We start from the raw sequence: 18349 nt of genomic DNA, 5'->3' as shown, positions 1-18349 counted from the left end.
ATAAGTTAGAGACATCTTAATTATTTCGTGAACATAAAGAAATTTAAGTGTCAATTTAGACCTAATTTAGGGATCCAATTATTTTTTATTCTTATTAAAATTTTTTTTGTCCAAAATTTCTGGGAGCCCATTGCCCCCCTTCGCCCCAGTGTACGTCCTTCCGTATATATACAAATAAAATTTTATAAAAAAGCAAAAAGAATATTATAAAAGTGCATTAAAAAATTAAATTTTTTTTTTTAAAAAAAAAAGAGAATCCTTAAAAGGTAAAGTGCCACATAATTTATATTATTTTTGTTTCAGAATTTTATATATATATATATATATATATATATATATATCTATATATATATATATATATATATATATAAGTTTTTAAATTGACCATCAATCTAAATAAAGAACGGATCATTTTCAGTCTAATTAATATTTAATATTTAAATAAGACGAGTGGCCAACCCTCTTTCAAATCATTCAGAAAATGAACTTAATCTCCACGGAAAAATACCTAAAAAAATACTTGTTTTTATCAAAAAAAAAAAAAAAAAAGAGCTCCATTCCAGCTAGGTGATTCAAAAAAAAAAAATGTAATAAAATAAAAAATATATATGAAAGAGAAGCCTTTTCTTTGTCTTAACCTTTCATTTGACGTAGGTTAGACGGTCCTCCATAAACTTTTGGTTTCTTGTTTGGAAAATACAAAATATAAATAAATTATTTTTCTTTCTTGCTTTGGGAGGTCCGTTAATCCACGATGTGAATCCTTCTTAAAATACTGTTGATAGTCTTCAAAACGTAATTGCATTGATCGATTAAATTTATATTTTATTATTTGTTTTGTCTTTTATTGTATTAATAGTCTGTTGTGTCATTTACATTAAGGGCGATTCCACTAATCAGGTTTTTAGTAACTATTAGTAAGTTGTTGTATTCCGTTTGTCTTTAAAAAATAGTTGTTAACCATCTTTTTGGGACGAAGGAAGTAATAATTATTAACTCCATCTGTCCCAAAATATAAGTATAGTAATTAACAAAATAAGTAATTTTCTTAAATTATATTTCTTCTGTTCCAAAATATAAAATGTTTTTGAGTACTTTACAAGTAACTATTGATTTTGAGATAAATGATAATTTAGTCGATTTATCATTAGTTTTGTTATAATCTAGAAGAATTAATTTTTCCTTAATTCTTATGCAAAAACCTTAAACAACAACTTATATTTTGAAACAGAGGAAATAATAAAGTTAAGGATGATTGAGTATAGTAATTACTACTAATAGTACTTCTTCTGTCCCAAGATATAAGTCGTTTAAGGTTTTTACACAAGTATCGAGAAAACAATTAATTCTCATAGATTATAACAAACTCAATGATAATTTCATCAAATTATCTTTTATGTCAAAATCAATAGTTACTTGTGAAAGTATTTATTGTATTTAATGTAAACAATGGTAACATTAAAAAAACATTATCTATTACTCTTTAAAATACTCAAAACGACTTATACTCCCTCTGTACTAAAACATAAGTCGTTTTTACTTTGTTATTTTGTCCCAAAATATAAGTCGTTTTGTATATTTTAAGAAGTAATAAATGATGTTTTTTCAATATTGCTCTCGTTTACACTAAATACAATAAATACTTTATAAGCAACTATTGATTTTGAGATAAAGAATAATTTGGTCAAATTACCTTTGAGTTATTATAATATAGGATAATTAATTATTTCCTTAATACTTGTGTAAAAACTTTAAATGACTTATATTTTTCAAACAAAAGGGATATTTTGGACCAAAGTAATCATTTAAAAACGATTTTTTTTTTAACAGACTGAGCAACGGATATCAAAATCTATTGATTAGTTACGGAATTATGTGCTAATTTCCCTTTATCTAATCATAATCCTATAATTAGAAGTGGGTAATTAATAGATTTTAGGAGTGTAACAAACTGAAGAAGGTGAACTAAAATTAAGTTGGTTATAACATCTTTCACATTCCAAGGGTAATATGTTAACAGGTGTGAGGCCGCTGCATAACTTCACATCCGAACATCTCCCATAATAATAATAAAAAACAACTAAAACAACCATTATTTATTGATTAATCAGTTTTCTAAATTAAAAAAAAAAATGAAAAAGATTGAAACTTTTTAGGGTATAGAATCAACTGGAACTCTCTCCTTCAATTTCTTTAACTCCAACCAATAAGCTTTAGCACTGTCAGAGCAACACTACCCACTTGGGCATACAAATGGCAGTTTTTGATTGGTTAAGTTAAAGAACCAATGATGCCAACCCAAATGGTGGGTGTTTAAAGGGTATGCAAAAGAGGAACCCAGTCCAAAACAGGGAAATAAGAATGATTAGTTAAATACTACTGTAGAATCAATCAAAAGGAAGGGAAATGTGTAAGCTTCTGTGTTGAGAGAGCTCCCCCTCTCTCTCTTTCCTTCTCTCTCCCTCTGTCTGTCTGTGTGTGTGGTGTTTTTTATATTTTTTTTTCCTTTTTCTTTTCTCTTTTCTCTTTTGTTCTTTCTTCCTTCATTCTTCAAAGATTCCATCCATTTCAGGTCCCCCACCATTTCCACAATCATCTCCTTTTAACCTTACTTTGTTTTTTCTTGGAGAAGTTGGGAAATGATATAATAGAATTATATTCTACTTTTTGTAATTTTCTCAAATCAATTCAAAATCATCATATCATTTTGGGCTAAAACAAAGAAGGGAGGGAGGGAGGGAGAGAGAGAGAGAGAGAGAGAGAGAGAGAGAGAAGGGAGGGAATTTGATAGGAAGAAGGTGTTTTAGCCTTTTCTATTTTTCTTAGACTGGAAAAGTGGGTCATTACCATTTTGGTTGGAATTGAAGAGAGATAAAAGAATCAAGGTTTGATTAAGGGTCTGAGTGTTTGGGTCTGGGTCAGGGTCAGGTTGGTGGTGGAGGTGGTGGTGGGTCTTGTTCATATCATCATCTTAACCTGGACTCCATAATCAATCAGGTAATCATTTTTAATCATTTCTCTCTCTCTCTCTCTCTCTCTCTGTGTTTGTTATGTTTGCTTCAAATCTCTTTTTGTTTTGTACATCTAAAATTTTGAATATTTTTTAATTAGTCTCTGACAACCATATCTTCTCTGCCAATTTAAGGTACCTAACTTTAGTTTCATTGCACAATTCTTTCATTATTATGAATATTTTCGTTTTGGTGGTTTAAAATTCTAAACTTTTTTGTTTCCTGGTTTTTCTTTTAAGCCTTAATAACTTAAATTTCCCTACTTATTTTCTTTCACAAAATATCATTTTTCTTTTTGACTGGATCCTGATGGGAAATATCAGCTTTCTATTTATATATATAAATTTGTGAAGGTTATCCTTTTCATTGGATTAATTTCCTTGACAAAACATCTTTAAATTGGAATGTTGTCTTTTATCATATTATGGATTGTTGCTACCTTTATACAGGTAACATAGGCTAACAAAAATGGAATTGGTTTGATTATTGTTACTATCTTCTCATTTTGGAAACTCATCCATTTGATTGGTCCATCATATTTCTTCATCTTTTTCTATTTTAGTTTTATTCCAACGAAGTGTGCATGTTTGGATGAAATCATTTAGCTGAAAACAAAGCTGAATTAGGTTCGAGTATATTTATAGATTGGATAATTTGAATTCTTTATTTCTGATTTGGTTTCTGATAATTTTTACTTACCTAAGCTATAGTTCTTCTTGTTAGTTTTTTTGGCTTGTGCAGAAGAAGAATTCAATTTATAAATATTACTCTCCTTTTCCCTTTTTTCCATATCCACTTTTCAACTACAAAATTTTGTTGATGGAATAATTTACTCTTTTTACTGTAAAACCTTCCAGGAATTCCACCATAGCCAACACCTTGACTTGAAGCTGTGAGACCTTTAGCTAAAATATATTGGTAACATGGCTGGGATTGATGATAATGTTGCTATAATTGGTGATTGGGTTCCTCCTAGTCCAAGCCCAAGAGCTTTCTTTTCAGCAATTTTAGGTGATGATATCAGTTCAAGAACAATTCCAGAACCTTTGAGGGATAATAGGACTGAAGGGTTCTTTCTAGGATCTCGAGAGCAGATGATGGAAGGAAATGCTGACGAAAAGGATGCAACACAATGTGGTGGTGCTCAGTTTTCAGAACTATCTCCATTTTCAGAGCAGAAATCCAGCTCTCGTGGAGGTCTTGTAGAACGAATGGCAGCCAGAGCTGGATTTAATGCTCCAAGGTTGAATACAGAAAGTATTAGGTCTGCTGAACTTTCGTTGAATCCAGAGATTCGATCTCCTTACTTGACAATTCCGCCTGGTCTCAGCCCGACAACCTTGTTAGATTCTCCAGTACTCCTATCAAATTCTTTGGTAAGTTGAGAATGCTGAAACTTCGTAGGCATCATTTGGTTGTCTCTTTAGCTTTGGAAGTAATAATCAAGTAATGAATGGAATGTGAGAGACAATAAGTAGCTCTAAAGCTCTACGGAAAAGCATAATACAGGTAGAAGCTTGAAAAATATGAGTAGAGTTTAAATAGCAATAATCAGGTAACAGGTCCATGGTTTAGGATTTTATGATTGATCTTTTTCACTTTGTCTGAGTTCAATGCTATAAATATACTATATAACATACACCTTTGCATGTTTGAGCTGCTGTAGAAAAATTGAAACAAAATTTACTTATTCTTATATTGCAACTCAATAAATAATTTGTACTAAGGTTGTTCTTTATCATAAGTATCCTTTTAAATCATCAGTATCTTGAATCTTTTAATCTTTGCTTTTGCTGGGTGAATATTGTATTGTAGCACTACTAACCTTTGTTGGCTTGTTCTGCAATGTGCTAAATGCTTGCTTCTGAACCTTTAATTCAGGCTCAGCCATCTCCAACAACTGGAAAATTCTCATTTATCCCTAATGGAAACAGTAAGATCTCAACTTTGGTCTCCGAACCTGGTGATAAAAGTAAAGATAATTTCTTTGAGGACATCAATGCATCTTCATTTGCATTCAAGCCTATTCCTGACTCAGGATCCTCTTTTTTCCTCAGCACAACAAACAAAGTAAGTATATAGTCAGTGTTGCCTTTGTCAGTGTTGTTGGAGTTATAATTAGGAAATTAATACACCTTCAGATGATTTTTTTTTTTTTTTTCATGCTTTTGGTAAATTTCAAATATTGAAACTGCCCACACCTGATGAGTACTAAGAGGTGGCATCCCACTAGAAATAGTTAATTTGGTGTAAATGAAAGGGCACAACAGTTAATTTGTTTGTTAAGAAATGTTTGCCTTTGCATATAGATAATTCAAGCCATTCTTCTGCAGCAATCATTTCCTAGCATTGAAGTTTCAGTTCAGTCTGAAAATCCCTTTCCATCTCATGGTGTAGAGCCAACCAAAGTCCAGTCTCAGAATAGGAACACCCTCCAAGTGCCATTGGACTTCTCTAGATCAACAACTGAAAAGGATAATGGAGGTAACACTATAGCAACGGATAGAAGAGTGTTTGATATTGTTGGTGGCAGCGCTGAACAATCTCCACCTCTTGATGAACGACAAGATGAAGGAGACCAAAGAGTCAGTGGAGATTCTATGGCTTGTGGTGGTATTGGCACACCATCTGAAGATGGATATAACTGGAGAAAGTATGGACAGAAACAAGTAAAGGGCAGCGAATATCCACGGAGTTATTACAAATGCACACATCCAAATTGTCTAGTCAAAAAGAAGGTTGAACGCTCTCACGAGGGTCACATAACAGAGATAATATACAAAGGAGCTCACAACCATCCCAAACCTCCGCCCAACCGGAGGTCAGGCATTGGATCATCGAATCCACTCATGGATGTGCAACTTGATGTTCCTGAGCAAACAGGACTACAGAGTGGTATAGATAATGATCCTGCATGGGCAAGTGCACAAAAGGGAACTGCTGCTGGAACTCCTGATTGGAGACATGACAATGTTGAGGTGACATCTTCAGCATCTGTAGGTCCTGAATTTGGCAATCCATCTTCCTCAGTTCAGGTTCAAAATAGTAGTCACTTTGAATCAGGTGATGCAGTTGATGCCTCGTCTACCTTTTCCAATGAGGAAGAAGATGATGATCGGGCTACACATGGCAGCGTAGATTATGATGGTGAAGGAGATGAATCTGAATCAAAGAGAAGGTTAAGATTACATTTATGTATATATAGATAGATAGATATGAATGGTGCCTGGCTTGACATCAATATCAATTATTTATTGTTTCAACAATGCAGGAAAATTGAAAATTACCCAACTGACATTGGAGGAGCTACAAGAGCTATCCGTGAGCCTAGAGTAGTTGTCCAGACTACAAGTGAGGTGGATATCCTTGATGATGGATATCGCTGGCGCAAATATGGGCAGAAAGTTGTCAAAGGAAACCCAAATCCCAGGTGACTAACATTAATGCCATTACTATTGACCATTTTTACCAATGAGCTAAGTAAAGTGTCATATCCAAGTTGCTAGGTTGCAAATTTAAACCCCAGTTAGCACCAAATTAAAGGAAGAATATGATAACCATTTTGTCATATTTTTGTGCCCCTTAATTCATTTCTCTTCAATTCTTTTGATTGCACAGAAGGCTGCTTCTTTCCATTTACTGCTGCAACATAAAACTGAGTGTTTAAATGCCCATTTATCGCAGGAGTTATTACAAGTGTACTAATGCAGGCTGCACGGTGAGGAAACATGTGGAACGGGCATCACATGACCTTAAGTCAGTAATCACTACATATGAAGGTAAACACAATCATGATGTTCCTGCCGCTCGAAATAGCAGCCATGTTAACTCCGGCGCCTCTAGTACCGGACCTGCACAAACTGGCACAGCTATTCAAAACAATGTTCACAGGCCTGAACCAGCACAAGTCCACAGCAGCATGACTAGGTTTGATAGATCTGCTGTATATGCATCCTTCAGCCTCCCAGGAAGGCAGCAGCTGGGGCTAACCCCTGGCTTCTCTTTCGGAATGAATCAACCGCCAGGCTTAGCCAATCTGGCTATGGCTGGATTGGGTCCGGGCCAACCCAAGATGCCTGTCATGCCTGTTCACCCTTATTTAGCACAACAACGTCCACTGAATGAAATGGGGTTCATGTTGCCAAAAGGAGAACCAAAAATGGAGCCAATGTCAGAACCCAGCTTGAATCTTTCAAACAATCCATCAGTGTATCAGCAAATCATGAGTAGGCTGCCACTTGGACCACAGATGTAAATTTTTATTCTTTTCACTTATTTTTATCTTCAAATCTTAATTTGTTATTTGCTATTATTAATTTTACTTTTGTTGTGAGGAAAATAGAAATATTTACATCTTTATTATATATATATATAGATTGGCATTTCATCAGTGTCTGGCCATTTGCAAAGCATCTCTAATGTTTTACTTACATGGATATCTAGAATCCAGACTCTTAAACTAAGTTCTCTCACAAAATCTGTTAAGCGTATCTCATCTTTAATAAGGGTTTAGGGCTTTTGTATTTTGACTTTGTTATCCACCCTAGGGCTGAAACTAGAAAAAATTATTTGAGGGTGCAAAACAAAATTTTTTAAAACTTTTGATGGTTCAAAAATATAAATTCAACATAATTTTCCATAAAAATTTCTTGGTGGTGGAGCGGCCCCTTTAGGGCTCCACCTCCACCTAGTACCGCCTCTATTGTTATCCCCACTGCAGCTGCGCATGGATAAAGACATAAAGTTAGTTCAGATTAATCAATTTGAAATACTCATGATGGTCCATGATTTTTTTTTTTTTTACCTGACTCACACCATTAAATATGTAAAATCAAGCGCTTTAGTGAATATTTGCTCTATTTATGAGAATCAGATATCGACTTCACTTAATGCTAAAAATATCAAACCACTCATTCTAATTGTAATTTGAGATATCAACGTAATCGGTGGACTATTTTTTATAATAGAATTTATATCTTTTTAATGTCGCTTAAATTTACAATTACCCCCAATTTTGTATTTCAAACTTAATTTGTTGGATATATTAACACCTAATAATTTTTGGAACATTATTTGTAGAGCAGATTTTATTAATGTCAGAGCAATAAATATTTTATAATGTTAAACTAATTTAATTGTCTCCTTACTAACGTAATCAAAGATCTAACTGAATGTTTGCAAAATGCATAAATTCATCTTTATATTTTAACAAAAGATCTATTAGATCCTTAAAGTTTCGAATTATGAATATTAATGATTTCAAGGTAAATTCTTGACGAATCACTGATTGTGCAGCAGGGCTTAACTTGTCTCCATGAGTTCCAAAACGCTAATGTTACCATTTGGATCGAGGATGTTCCTCCTTTTATTTTGCCTTTTTGTTATGTTTGGATTCTTTCTTTTAATATAATCATTTATTTCCTAAAAAAAAAACAAAAAACAATAATTGTATTTTGATTTTTGATTTTTATATGTAAAGTATTTAACATAATATGAAACAATGGTAAGATCTGAAAATACAAAATAGAAGCAAGAATTAAACCTCCTTAAGGTGTTGTGATAGATTAACCATGCCAAAGAATTTTGTTGCATCATTTCCAGGAATTCAACCATCACCATCTAAAATCAAACAATAATAAATGTAGAAAAAAGATAATAAAAAGACGTAAATGGATGGTCTACCCATCAATTTCACCCTGAACTTTTCAAGCATTTGCAATTTCAGCCTAAATCGACATGTCTGAATGTTCATGAATCATGGAAATTAACCACTCAGAAATAGATCTTTGATTCTCTTTAGGACAAGAACAGAATGATCCTGAAGACATTTCCATAATCTCAAGTGAAACAAATGTTTATGTGTCTACTTTTAGTGTTCGAGAGAGAAATAGCTGTCGGAGAATTTGAGGATTTAATTTTTAAACGAAACATTTAACATTAAAATCTCTGTTTAATTTAATAAAGGCAGTTAAGTCAGTTTAATGCTATAAAAGCTTTTTTACTCGGACATTACCAATATCTATTCTTTTTTTTTTTTTTTTTTTTAAGTAAAAAATTTCTTAATTTGATAATTTTTAGTGCCAGGAGCTACTAAATTTTTAGAATCGCAACTGTGATATACTTACTAGTTCACCTTTACCCAATTACATCAAATAAATCAGGCTTAGATTGAGATCCATGAATGACCCGACCCATAAGCTTGACAAATTCACTATGACAAGGTTTTCCCATCAACGATAATTGGATACAACAATTATGAGTAACCAGTTCACTTCTAGACATTGATTTGGACATTTCATTCCTACATTAATTCACCCAAGAATTTGGAAAATTCCAAGCCTTTGCTCGTCCGGCGAAGGCGATTGTGCATCTAAATTAACTGCAAATTGCAATTTGCATACTTAACTGTTAGGATAATATCAAACACATCCATCCATTACTACTAAGAATTTATCTCATTAGACCTAAAATGTTGATATCATCGCTACTCAGCAGCAAATGAAATAGATTTCATATGGATTTATTCCAATCGGTACGTAAAAGCTTGTTCAAATTTTCACAAATAATTCAGATTAAACACAACAGAAAACAAATGAATACTTTAAGGCTAACAACATTTTTTAATAGTTAAAACTCTATGTTGCAATCAGATTTTTGAACGATCACCAGAGAACTTTAGGCTTAGGCTAAATCAGGCAAGAGATTCCCATTCGCACAAGAACTTAACTTTGATTCAGCTATAAACAGGTATTCTTTTTCTTTTTCTTTTTTTTACTAATATTGAAATGCTACTAACAACTACATATACAAAATTCAACTTGCTAAACTACTAATGTTAGATAATGGCAAAATGTGTCAAATGGTATTTTAATTTCAAAACCTTCCGAACAAAAGATGTGTGCATACCTGTCATTCAAGAACTATGACGAACTAATTCCAAGATGAAGATGACTGATTTGATAATCATTTCTCTTTCAACCTGTCCTTTACAGGGCTGGTCCAAAGGAACTTGAAATTTGACGAGAACTTACATCAACAAATTAATGGCTGCTTTCAATCATCTTATCAAGACGATTTTCTTTTCTGTGCTGAAAGATGGACTTCCGTCGAGCCAGCTCCTCTCTGCAGAGACAAAAGAACTCTCAACCTAACAGAAAAGCTTTACAAAATGCAAATATTTCAGACATTAAAATCACAAATCAGGTCAAAGGAACAATGAGAACAGAATCGTGCAAATCCATCTCTGTCAAAAAACACGATTTTCTAGTGCAGGGTTAATGACAGATTGTCTATGGAACAGAGGAGCATCTACAAAATCAACTTATTCCAACACATGAATCAAAACGTATAAAACAGGTAATAAATGAGATTAAGTTTTTGCATTTCATTCCCAAAAGCAAGTGGTAAAATTATCGACAAGTTTCCATCTGCATGCCCTCAAAAACTTACCTACAACCTTGCTAGTTAGCAGAAATGAAAAATAACCACATGTAGCATGCCATGCTGATACCAAATCCTTGAATTGAAGCAAGAAAATGAAACATGTTTCTGTGTGCACGAGAGAGAGAGAGAGAGAGAGAGAAGAATCATCAGTATGAAGTTTCTCGGGGCCGGTAGGAACATATACGATGAAGTATGAACTTCTGATATGGTGATATGTAGGTCAACTGTGAAAAATCTGAGTAAAAGCCAAGTCATTTGACCACCTCTCCAGCTTTCTTGGTTTATTTCATAAAATATCATTTTAACTGATAAGCACCAGAGCAGTGGTTGAGGCCACACAGGATAAAACCATCCCATCAAAAAAAGAAACTAAAGATTGACAACTGCACTTCTGATAATATTAAGATGAATTTCAAAGCTGTAAGTTTTAGAGAATTTGAAATCAGGAAGCAGAAATCAATAGTGAAAAAAAGAAAGTTATATGGTCTACTTTTTGTGAACAAAAAACTATTACAAACCTGAGACAATTCTGAATTGAATCGTAATGAAGAAGAGCAACAATTCTTCGCTTCCTTTCTTTCCAGGAGCCTCTGTAACGCTTAACAACAGGTAACTGCTTGATCCCTTTGGCCTCCATTAGCTCCTTTGCAATAGCCAAATCAGTTTCTGGATAGCATGTCAAAAGTCCACGACCTTGACCTCTGTAGCTTATCCCCCGGGTACATACAGATGAAACAAGACAGGTACTTGCCTGCACTAAACAGTAATAAACACCTGAATATCATTCATGAGTGAAAAAGATGTAACATTAAGCAGCAAAAAGATAATAAAAGATGCAAGGCACAGGAAGAGAGTGAGGGAGAAGAGGAGTGATGATAATTTGCAAATAGGAATAGAAAATGCAACATCATGTTCAGTAATGAAGACAAGAAGCATTCAATTCATAAACCATAAGGAATTTAAGCACCATCTTTACATACATCTGTTATTGTCGAATCAACTGCAGAAGCATCATCAGACTTATTAGACAGCCGTCTAATGTCACCATAAGTTAGTATTCCCTCCAGTAAATCTTCACCATCAACCACAAGTACACACTTCTGCTTGCTGTTATGCATACAATCTACAGCTTCTTCTATCGTTGAGGCTACTGAGACCTTTATATAGTTCTTTGACATGGCCCTAGAAACCTGGCAACAAACAGGGACATTTTGCCCTAGTTAGACCACAAAGTGAATGCAATAAAAGCTAGGGAAAAAATAAAGGAAATATTAGATAATTAATGATGAGCAGGAAAGAGTTTAAACCTTCAGATCTTCCAAAACTGAATCTTCATTTATTGCTTCCTGATCATGAGCATTATCTATTACAGAAAGTTCTAGATCATCTCCACCATCAATTCTTCTCCAGACTTCATTTTTGTCTTCAGTATTTGAAAGAGAAGAATATCCCCTTTTCAAACCACGCGTATCAGATGCTTCAGTCTCCTTCGCCTGATTGGTCACAGAAGGAACCCATATCGCTAATCCAACAGCTCCCTACTTGCAAGTCAATATTAACATAAGAAAATATTTTAACTTCATGAAGATATGATATGGCATATAATATAATAAGCCTACTTGATACAGAATAATCAAAAACAAGAGCAACATAAAGAAAGAAGACAACAGAAAAATAAATGGAAAAATAATTAAATGGAAAAATGTATCCAATGTTGAAAATATTGAACGAAAGATTGATAACTAAGATTTCCATTTTAAATCAAGCTACCATAACTGCAAGTAATTTGATCTCCAGTATGATTCTTATGCATGTACCACACATGCCTTTGGATTGCAGAGATTGATATTATTATGAACAGTAAAACGCAGATCATGCATATAATATTCACCATGTTAATTTTGAAGGAACAGTGTCACTCACAGTAAGTCTGCAAAGGATGAGAAATTGTAGGAGACCAGACAGAAAAAGTGGCAATGTTTTTTCGACAATACAGTGCACTGCCATAGGATCCAATGGTTTTTTTTTCCGACCAACAGATCGAATGGATTGATCAATATCAAAACCATCTCGTTTCTATTATTCCAACATCCATGGCATGTGATACATAACAGAAAGACAAAGCAAGTCATGATGATGGAAAAAATTATCAATTAGACCATTTCCAAGTAACAGAAGCATTTCAGTTCCTGACCTGATTTTGCAACCTTACAGCCTATAGATATCACATGGCAAACAATGAACGAAATTGTAAAAAATTACCATGAGGGGGAGGATTATCATGTAGTCCTTTGTCAACTCAAACAGAAGTAGAACTGAAGTCAATGGCACTGAACAAACTGAAGCTAATGTAGCAGCCATTCCAACCTACATGAAAATATATTTTATTTAATACGGAACAAAGATTCAGACTATGCCTTTAACAAGAGATTAACAAATATCAAGAGTCATATGTAGAACAAGTTGTAGCAGGAACAGAATACTTTACCAACGCGTATGCCTGTGGCTGAGCAACTGCTGCATTTCCAGGAATGGCTGAATTGATAACTTCTGCAGCTGAACCCCCAAATACAGCACCCACAGCAGCACCAATCATCAAACTTGGTGCATAGAGACCACCTACAAGTCCTGAACCTTTGCATAGTGCTGTAGCCACAACTTTGGCTACTGCTAGTTGGGTTAACAACCAGATTCCTGGAGCTGAAGCACTTTTTCCAGTATGTAAAATTTCTTCAACATTTGTGAAACCCCAGTATAGTATCCCAGGATACCTGAGTGCAATTATCCCAGCACCTAAACCACCTAAAGCAGGACAAACTATAGCCGGAAGGGCAAATTTTTCCTTGATAAAGTCAAATAACTTGGTGAACCAAGAGACCAAGCGAGTAAAGGCCACACTTACAACACCACATAGCATGCCCAAGATCAGGTACAAAGGTAATTCTGCAAAGCAATTGCAAACATATGAGAAGAGAGAGAGTGGAAGAAGAACATAACATACAGTGACATTAGATAATTCACTCAAGCTCCAAATTTCTTGCTGCATACGTCTTACAAGATCTCAATCAGTTCTTTTTTTTTTTTTTTTTAATCCCAAACAAAGTGGGGAAGGGAAAGAGAGGAAGAGGAAGAGGAAGAAGAACAAGAAAAATCTCAGTTCTCCCATAGTGCCAAAAGCATATCTAGTTTCATACTGATTTCATCAATGTACATACACAACTTTTTCACATTGCTACACCATATTAGGAAGACAGCCAGTGACCTCAAAGTAAGTAGGATCTCTGCATTACAGAAATGCCATTCAAGGACTAAAAAATGACTTAGTTGTTAACAGATGGAATAATTATTTATTCTTACAAGCGTTTGAACATAAAAAAAAAAATTCAACTACATGCACTCAGCTAGAATTTCTTTCCAACAATTAAAAGGACCAATTTACAAAAAAAATAAAAAAAAATAAAAAAAAAATATTGCATAACATCTAAACCTCACTCTATTCATCTTTCTCACTTCTTTCTCTTTTTTTTTTACCCTCCAATATCTTTTGTCTTTTTTCTAAAAATAAAAATAAATAAATTTCCCTCAACATTTCTTCTATTTTCAAGAAAAATTTCAATGGAAGTGATTGAGAATGTAACAAAGAGAGAAAGAGTAAAATTGAGAGACATGAAAGGGGTGGAGAAGCAACTAAAATGGTCCATTTTAGTATTCTGTGCACCTACTTGAAAAAAGTTTCTCCGTTTAGAGACTGATTGTAAAACAAAAAAACAGTTCATCTGAAATTGAAAATTGAAAAAATTCTGATACCAACAATGTAAGTCCCCCTTAAAAATTAAACCAATGATATTTCCGAAAAGGCTGGAGAGTAAAGTATCAAGCAGATGCATCCATGCACTAAAAACTGTGGCAACCAGGCACATAAACACAAATGTTAGACACACAGAAGTGAAACATATAAAACAAATAAGTTAGAAGTAATACCAGCAGCAGATTTCAAATCATATGGTGGCACTGTAAAAGCTGATTGTGTACCAAGTAAAACATTTGAAACTGTTGATGATATAACAGAAGCCAATATTATCATTGCAGTTGTAAATGGAGGCGAATTTTCTGCACGGCGAGGCCTTAACACAGTTTCGATGGCAAAGAAACAACCAGCAACAGCTGCATTAAAACCTGAAGCGGGAAAAGATTGAGAGTCATACAAAAAACTTCAACAATAAATTTTAGAAACAGAAGCAAGAACCATTATTACTGCATAAGGAATTCAACTAAGTCAGCTGTCTAGTTTATTTTTCAAAAAAAGAAAACCTTACAAACACATCCTTGGTAAAGATGATCTAATCTAAACAGAAAAATGGAACACCATATTTCTAACTTAGTGTTTGGTAACACCAAAAATTTAAGAGCTGAATTTTAATTGTTACATAATGAACATGCTAAAATTTCTGAAATGCAAATTTATTACAAGCCAAATGACTTATATCCAGTGTGAATTTTAAGTTAGAACTTTTTATTTGTTATTTCAAGTGAATTTTTACATAATATTTAGAGAAGTGTTACCAAACAACAAAAAAATTAAAAGCTACTAAACAGTGTTGATTCGTATTGCTTGTTAAAGCAAAATAATAAAATCAGGGAACAACATAATTCTCAGGCTCCCTATTCACCAATCCTTCTGGTTTTTCCACTTTATGCTTTAACAAGGCTGAAATGCATAAATTACTTTGGAAATTGTTAACAAAACTCACGACGAAGGTCAGATGTAGTGGTGGTGATGGTGGTTAACAGGTTGGTTCATTTTGATCACTTAATGATATAACCCATAGCCTTTAATTGCAGGTGGGTATGGTAGATACATTGATGCGAATCAAATTGGCTATCTCTATTCAGAGCAGGGAGGGAAATCCCTTATTTTCTCTCCACTAAGTAAAGATGAGGATATCCCAAGCGTCCTACCTCACGCCCCAAAATCCAGTTGGGACCCAGCTAGAGCCAGGGAATGGCTCCATTACCCCACTCAGTTGTCATTTCTATGTCAAAACCGAGAAGAAGGAAACTCATGCTCAACCTTGTCTTTGCTGTTGGTGTTTGTGGTCCTATGGAGAAGTAAATACCCTCTATCCAATAGGCCATAAAGAATAAAATATTTCATACCTACAAGCTCGAAAAAATATTTGCAGACATGTCCTTTGCTGAAAAATTAATTTGCAAAGAGGCCTACAATCAGCTGTTCTTTGGGGTTAAAAAAGAAATAGCATGACTGAAGTTAGTAAAAAATGATTTCGTAAAAGAATCCACTTAGCGGTCTTCGGGACTAAAGCTTGTTTGAGTTTCCCTCTCCCTCCACATGTGTCTTACCATCTTGATATTATCTCCAAATAAATGTTGTCTCTCACTTGCCATCATTTTGCTTTTCTGAGTCAAACTGTGTCACTTTTAAAATTGCATACACAGTCTTTCTACTTTAACTCCTTCGTGAGTCACGTCTTTCAATAAATAAGTGATTATTTTAAAGGGTTTTTTTATGTATTACATTTTACTATTCGTTCTCCTTTTTACTTAAGGGAAAGAAACCTCTACCATTCTATCAAAAGGACCCAAAACTTTCACACATGATAGAGCTCGATTATCTTCAGGGTATGTTTCAGGATTTTGTCTATAATAATTAATCTCCCTTTGACAATGATAGGTAAACCTCCATATTCCTATTAAAATGATAAAATTCATCTTTTTTTGGTATACTGGGATTTTTAGTAAAGGTGGGTTATCAAGATTCAAACTCTTGACCTCTTACATCAAAGACAATCACTGAATCACTATCCTACAGCTCAATGTCTTAAAATTACAAATTTAATAGTTAACAATTTTATATTTTGCAATCACTGGCCATCATAAACTTGAATGACATAACGTAGCCTCATGATTGCTGTGCTTGGACATTAAATGGCTATATGTTGGCTCTTGGAAAAGAAGGAACACATGGGAATGCATATAATTTTACACCAAATCAGCAACGTAATGTATTTCTTCTGAAATAGCACTTCCCGGATATAAATAAATCAAGACCAATTTCGACATGAAAAGCATAGATACCTGAGGCAATCCCAGCCGCTGCACCAGCTGCAACAAGAGCAATCTCCCTCTCTCTGTTGTTTTCCATCATCAATAACAATCCATTGGCACATGATGTTCCAATATCTACACTAGGACCTTCAGGACCCAAAGAACAACCAGTACCCAGAGTAACAGCAGCCTGAATGGCCTTTATTGTGGGGAAGACTCCCGCAACCAAATCAAGACCTTGTCTTTGGGAAGGACTGCTCTGCCTTATTTGGTTTAATATTTCCACTAAGCCATGCATCATTCCAACAATTACTCCACCTGTTACTGGTATCAAAAGAATCCGATGCCAAGTGTCAGCCAACCTCTGTAGACGAAACCATGCAGCACCCTCATTAGGAGTCCCAGCCCAGGCCCATTCATGTATCACATGAACCTAGATATGCAGTGTGAAATGTCAAAATATGAAAAGAATGTAATTGGAGTAGCATATAAAGTGGTAGGAACAAAGACAAGCCATCTATGCAGGAAGCAAGAGAGAAAGAAAGGCAAACACAAAGCAACAGCAGTGGCATCAGCATCAATCAAGTAATTTAATTAAAAACTAGAAGACGCATACTCTACCCTGCACGTGCAATATGAGAGAAGTTTGAAAAGCAATTTCTTTTATTTTCAAAAACCTTCTTTTACATAAATCATCAGCATTTTTAAAGCAAAACTTATGCAGCAGGTACAATCCATAATACATAAAGTCTGATGGGACTGAAAAAGAGGGCAGAAGCCCTATATTAACAAGTATATCGGGAGGACAACTACAACTACAACTACAACGTTAATGGCAACTGAGAAGCATGCCAACTTATTTTCAGTAAGGGATAAAAGCTAAAGCTGTATAGCATCAGTAAACAAGGATAAGACGCTACTAATCAAAAACCAACCCCCATAAAAAAATAGGCAAATCATGTACAAAATGAGCTGGGGTATATAACAAGAAACTCTAATCAATGAAATTAAGTGCCTTGAATTCATTGATCAAATTGATGAAGCAAAGGAAATGAAATTGATAGTCTCAGATGCAAAACCAACTTAACAAAAATAGCTAGCAATTGAAATAATTTCAGATATAACATATAGTAAGAAATAAGAACTAACCCCTTTATTAAAAGCAGCTACACAGAGACCAGAGGCGAGACCAAGCAGACAACCAATGAGAAGTAACACCCATTCTGGAGGTGCGCTATCTCCAAGAACATCATCATTAGCATCATTATCGTGATAATCATGGTGATGCTGATATTGATGATGTCCACCCTCACGATTATGATTATGAGAATAGTCTCTATTACTCTCTCTACCATTCTCTTTATCAATACGCTTGAAACTGGACAGACGGCGACCGGAAAACCCTCGATCCAAATGTTTGAGGAAGAGATCTTTAATAGCTCCGCCTCCTCCTCCTCCTCCTCCTCCATGACTACTACCACTCGTACTGGTAATGGCTTGCCCTTCCAAGTCCTCGCCGCCATCGTCGACATCTCTCAATGCCAATAGAAGATTTTCATCGCTGTATTCACCCTCATCTTTTCCTGCCATTCTGTTTGTCTATCTTCCTCTGTATCACCAAATTCTAATAACATCTATCTCAACGAAATTGAAAAATTCTATGCGTGATTTGTTTGGTCAGCTTCTACTGAGATTCAGATGACAAAAAGGAGAGGAGAAGGATTGAATATGGAAGCGCGTTTGGTTGCACTAAAGATCCCAATTCCCAAACAATTCATCATTTCTCAAGTTTTCCATTCCTTCCAAATGCAACGACCAACACCCTTTTT

At 34.5% G+C, this 18349-nt stretch overlaps 2 protein-coding genes across 7 annotated transcripts; one reads left to right on the top strand and one right to left on the bottom strand.

Moving 5' to 3' along the window:
• Positions 1-2361: 2361 nt before the first annotated feature.
• LOC105641847 (putative WRKY transcription factor 2) lies at positions 2362-7401 on the top strand. 4 transcript variants are annotated; one of them, XM_012226463.4, is made up of 6 exons: positions 2362-2997; positions 3869-4387; positions 4893-5081; positions 5321-6189; positions 6283-6441; positions 6696-7401. In XM_012226463.4, the coding sequence occupies exons 2-6, from the start codon at positions 3935-3937 to the stop codon at positions 7264-7266; spliced, it is 2241 nt and encodes a 746-aa protein (XP_012081853.1). In that variant the 5' UTR covers positions 2362-2997; positions 3869-3934; the 3' UTR covers positions 7267-7401. The 4 variants fall into 4 exon arrangements, with proteins under 4 accessions (XP_012081853.1, XP_012081857.1, XP_020538047.1 ...); XM_012226467.4 differs by having other exon boundaries at positions 2366-2997; positions 5345-6189; XM_020682388.3 differs by lacking the exon at positions 2362-2997 and adding an exon at positions 3021-3145.
• Positions 7402-9106: 1705 nt separating this feature from the next.
• On the bottom strand, positions 9107-18349 carry CLC-F (chloride channel F). Of its 3 annotated transcripts, XR_002285332.3 has the most exons (10): positions 17670-18348; positions 16551-16953; positions 14436-14630; positions 12943-13397; positions 12717-12821; positions 11762-11992; positions 11435-11644; positions 10973-11205; positions 9918-10133; positions 9107-9390 (listed from the first exon to the last, which is right to left on the bottom strand). XR_002285332.3 is itself a non-coding variant. In XM_012226461.3 (9 exons), the coding sequence occupies exons 1-9, from the start codon at positions 18108-18110 to the stop codon at positions 10052-10054; spliced, it is 2355 nt and encodes a 784-aa protein (XP_012081851.1). In that variant the 5' UTR covers positions 18111-18348; the 3' UTR covers positions 9693-10051. The 3 variants fall into 3 exon arrangements, 2 of the variants coding, with proteins under 2 accessions (XP_012081851.1, XP_089577113.1); XM_012226461.3 differs by lacking the exon at positions 9107-9390 and having other exon boundaries at positions 9693-10133; XM_089720987.1 differs by lacking the exons at positions 9107-9390; positions 9918-10133 and having other exon boundaries at positions 11028-11210; positions 17670-18349.

Source organism: Jatropha curcas, chromosome 5, assembly GCF_041381405.1.
Source record: "Jatropha curcas cultivar XTBG-Jc1 chromosome 5, XTBG_Jcur_1.0, whole genome shotgun sequence".
NCBI lineage: Eukaryota > Viridiplantae > Streptophyta > Magnoliopsida > Malpighiales > Euphorbiaceae > Jatropha > Jatropha curcas.
Note: the sequence above shows the minus strand (reverse complement) of the source record. Positions and strands in the feature narration are given on the sequence as shown.

Excerpts from the sequence above, each read along its gene's own strand:
- LOC105641847 (XM_012226463.4), top strand. The coding sequence starts at position 3,935 with ATGGCTGGGATTGATGATAATGTTGCTATAATTGGTGATTGGGTTCCT. Across the intron at positions 5,082-5,320 it reads TCCTCAGCACAACAAACAAA|ATAATTCAAGCCATTCTTCT; the intron begins GTAAGTATATAG and ends CTTTGCATATAG. Across the intron at positions 6,442-6,695 it reads AAAGGAAACCCAAATCCCAG|GAGTTATTACAAGTGTACTA; the intron begins GTGACTAACATT and ends CATTTATCGCAG.
- CLC-F (XM_012226461.3), bottom strand. The coding sequence starts at position 18,110 with ATGGCAGGAAAAGATGAGGGTGAATACAGCGATGAAAATCTTCTATTG. Across the intron at positions 16,954-17,669 it reads TAGCTGCTTTTAATAAAGGG|GTTCATGTGATACATGAATG; the intron begins GTTAGTTCTTAT and ends CTGCATATCTAG. Across the intron at positions 12,822-12,942 it reads AGCCACAGGCATACGCGTTG|GTTGGAATGGCTGCTACATT; the intron begins GTAAAGTATTCT and ends ATTTTCATGTAG.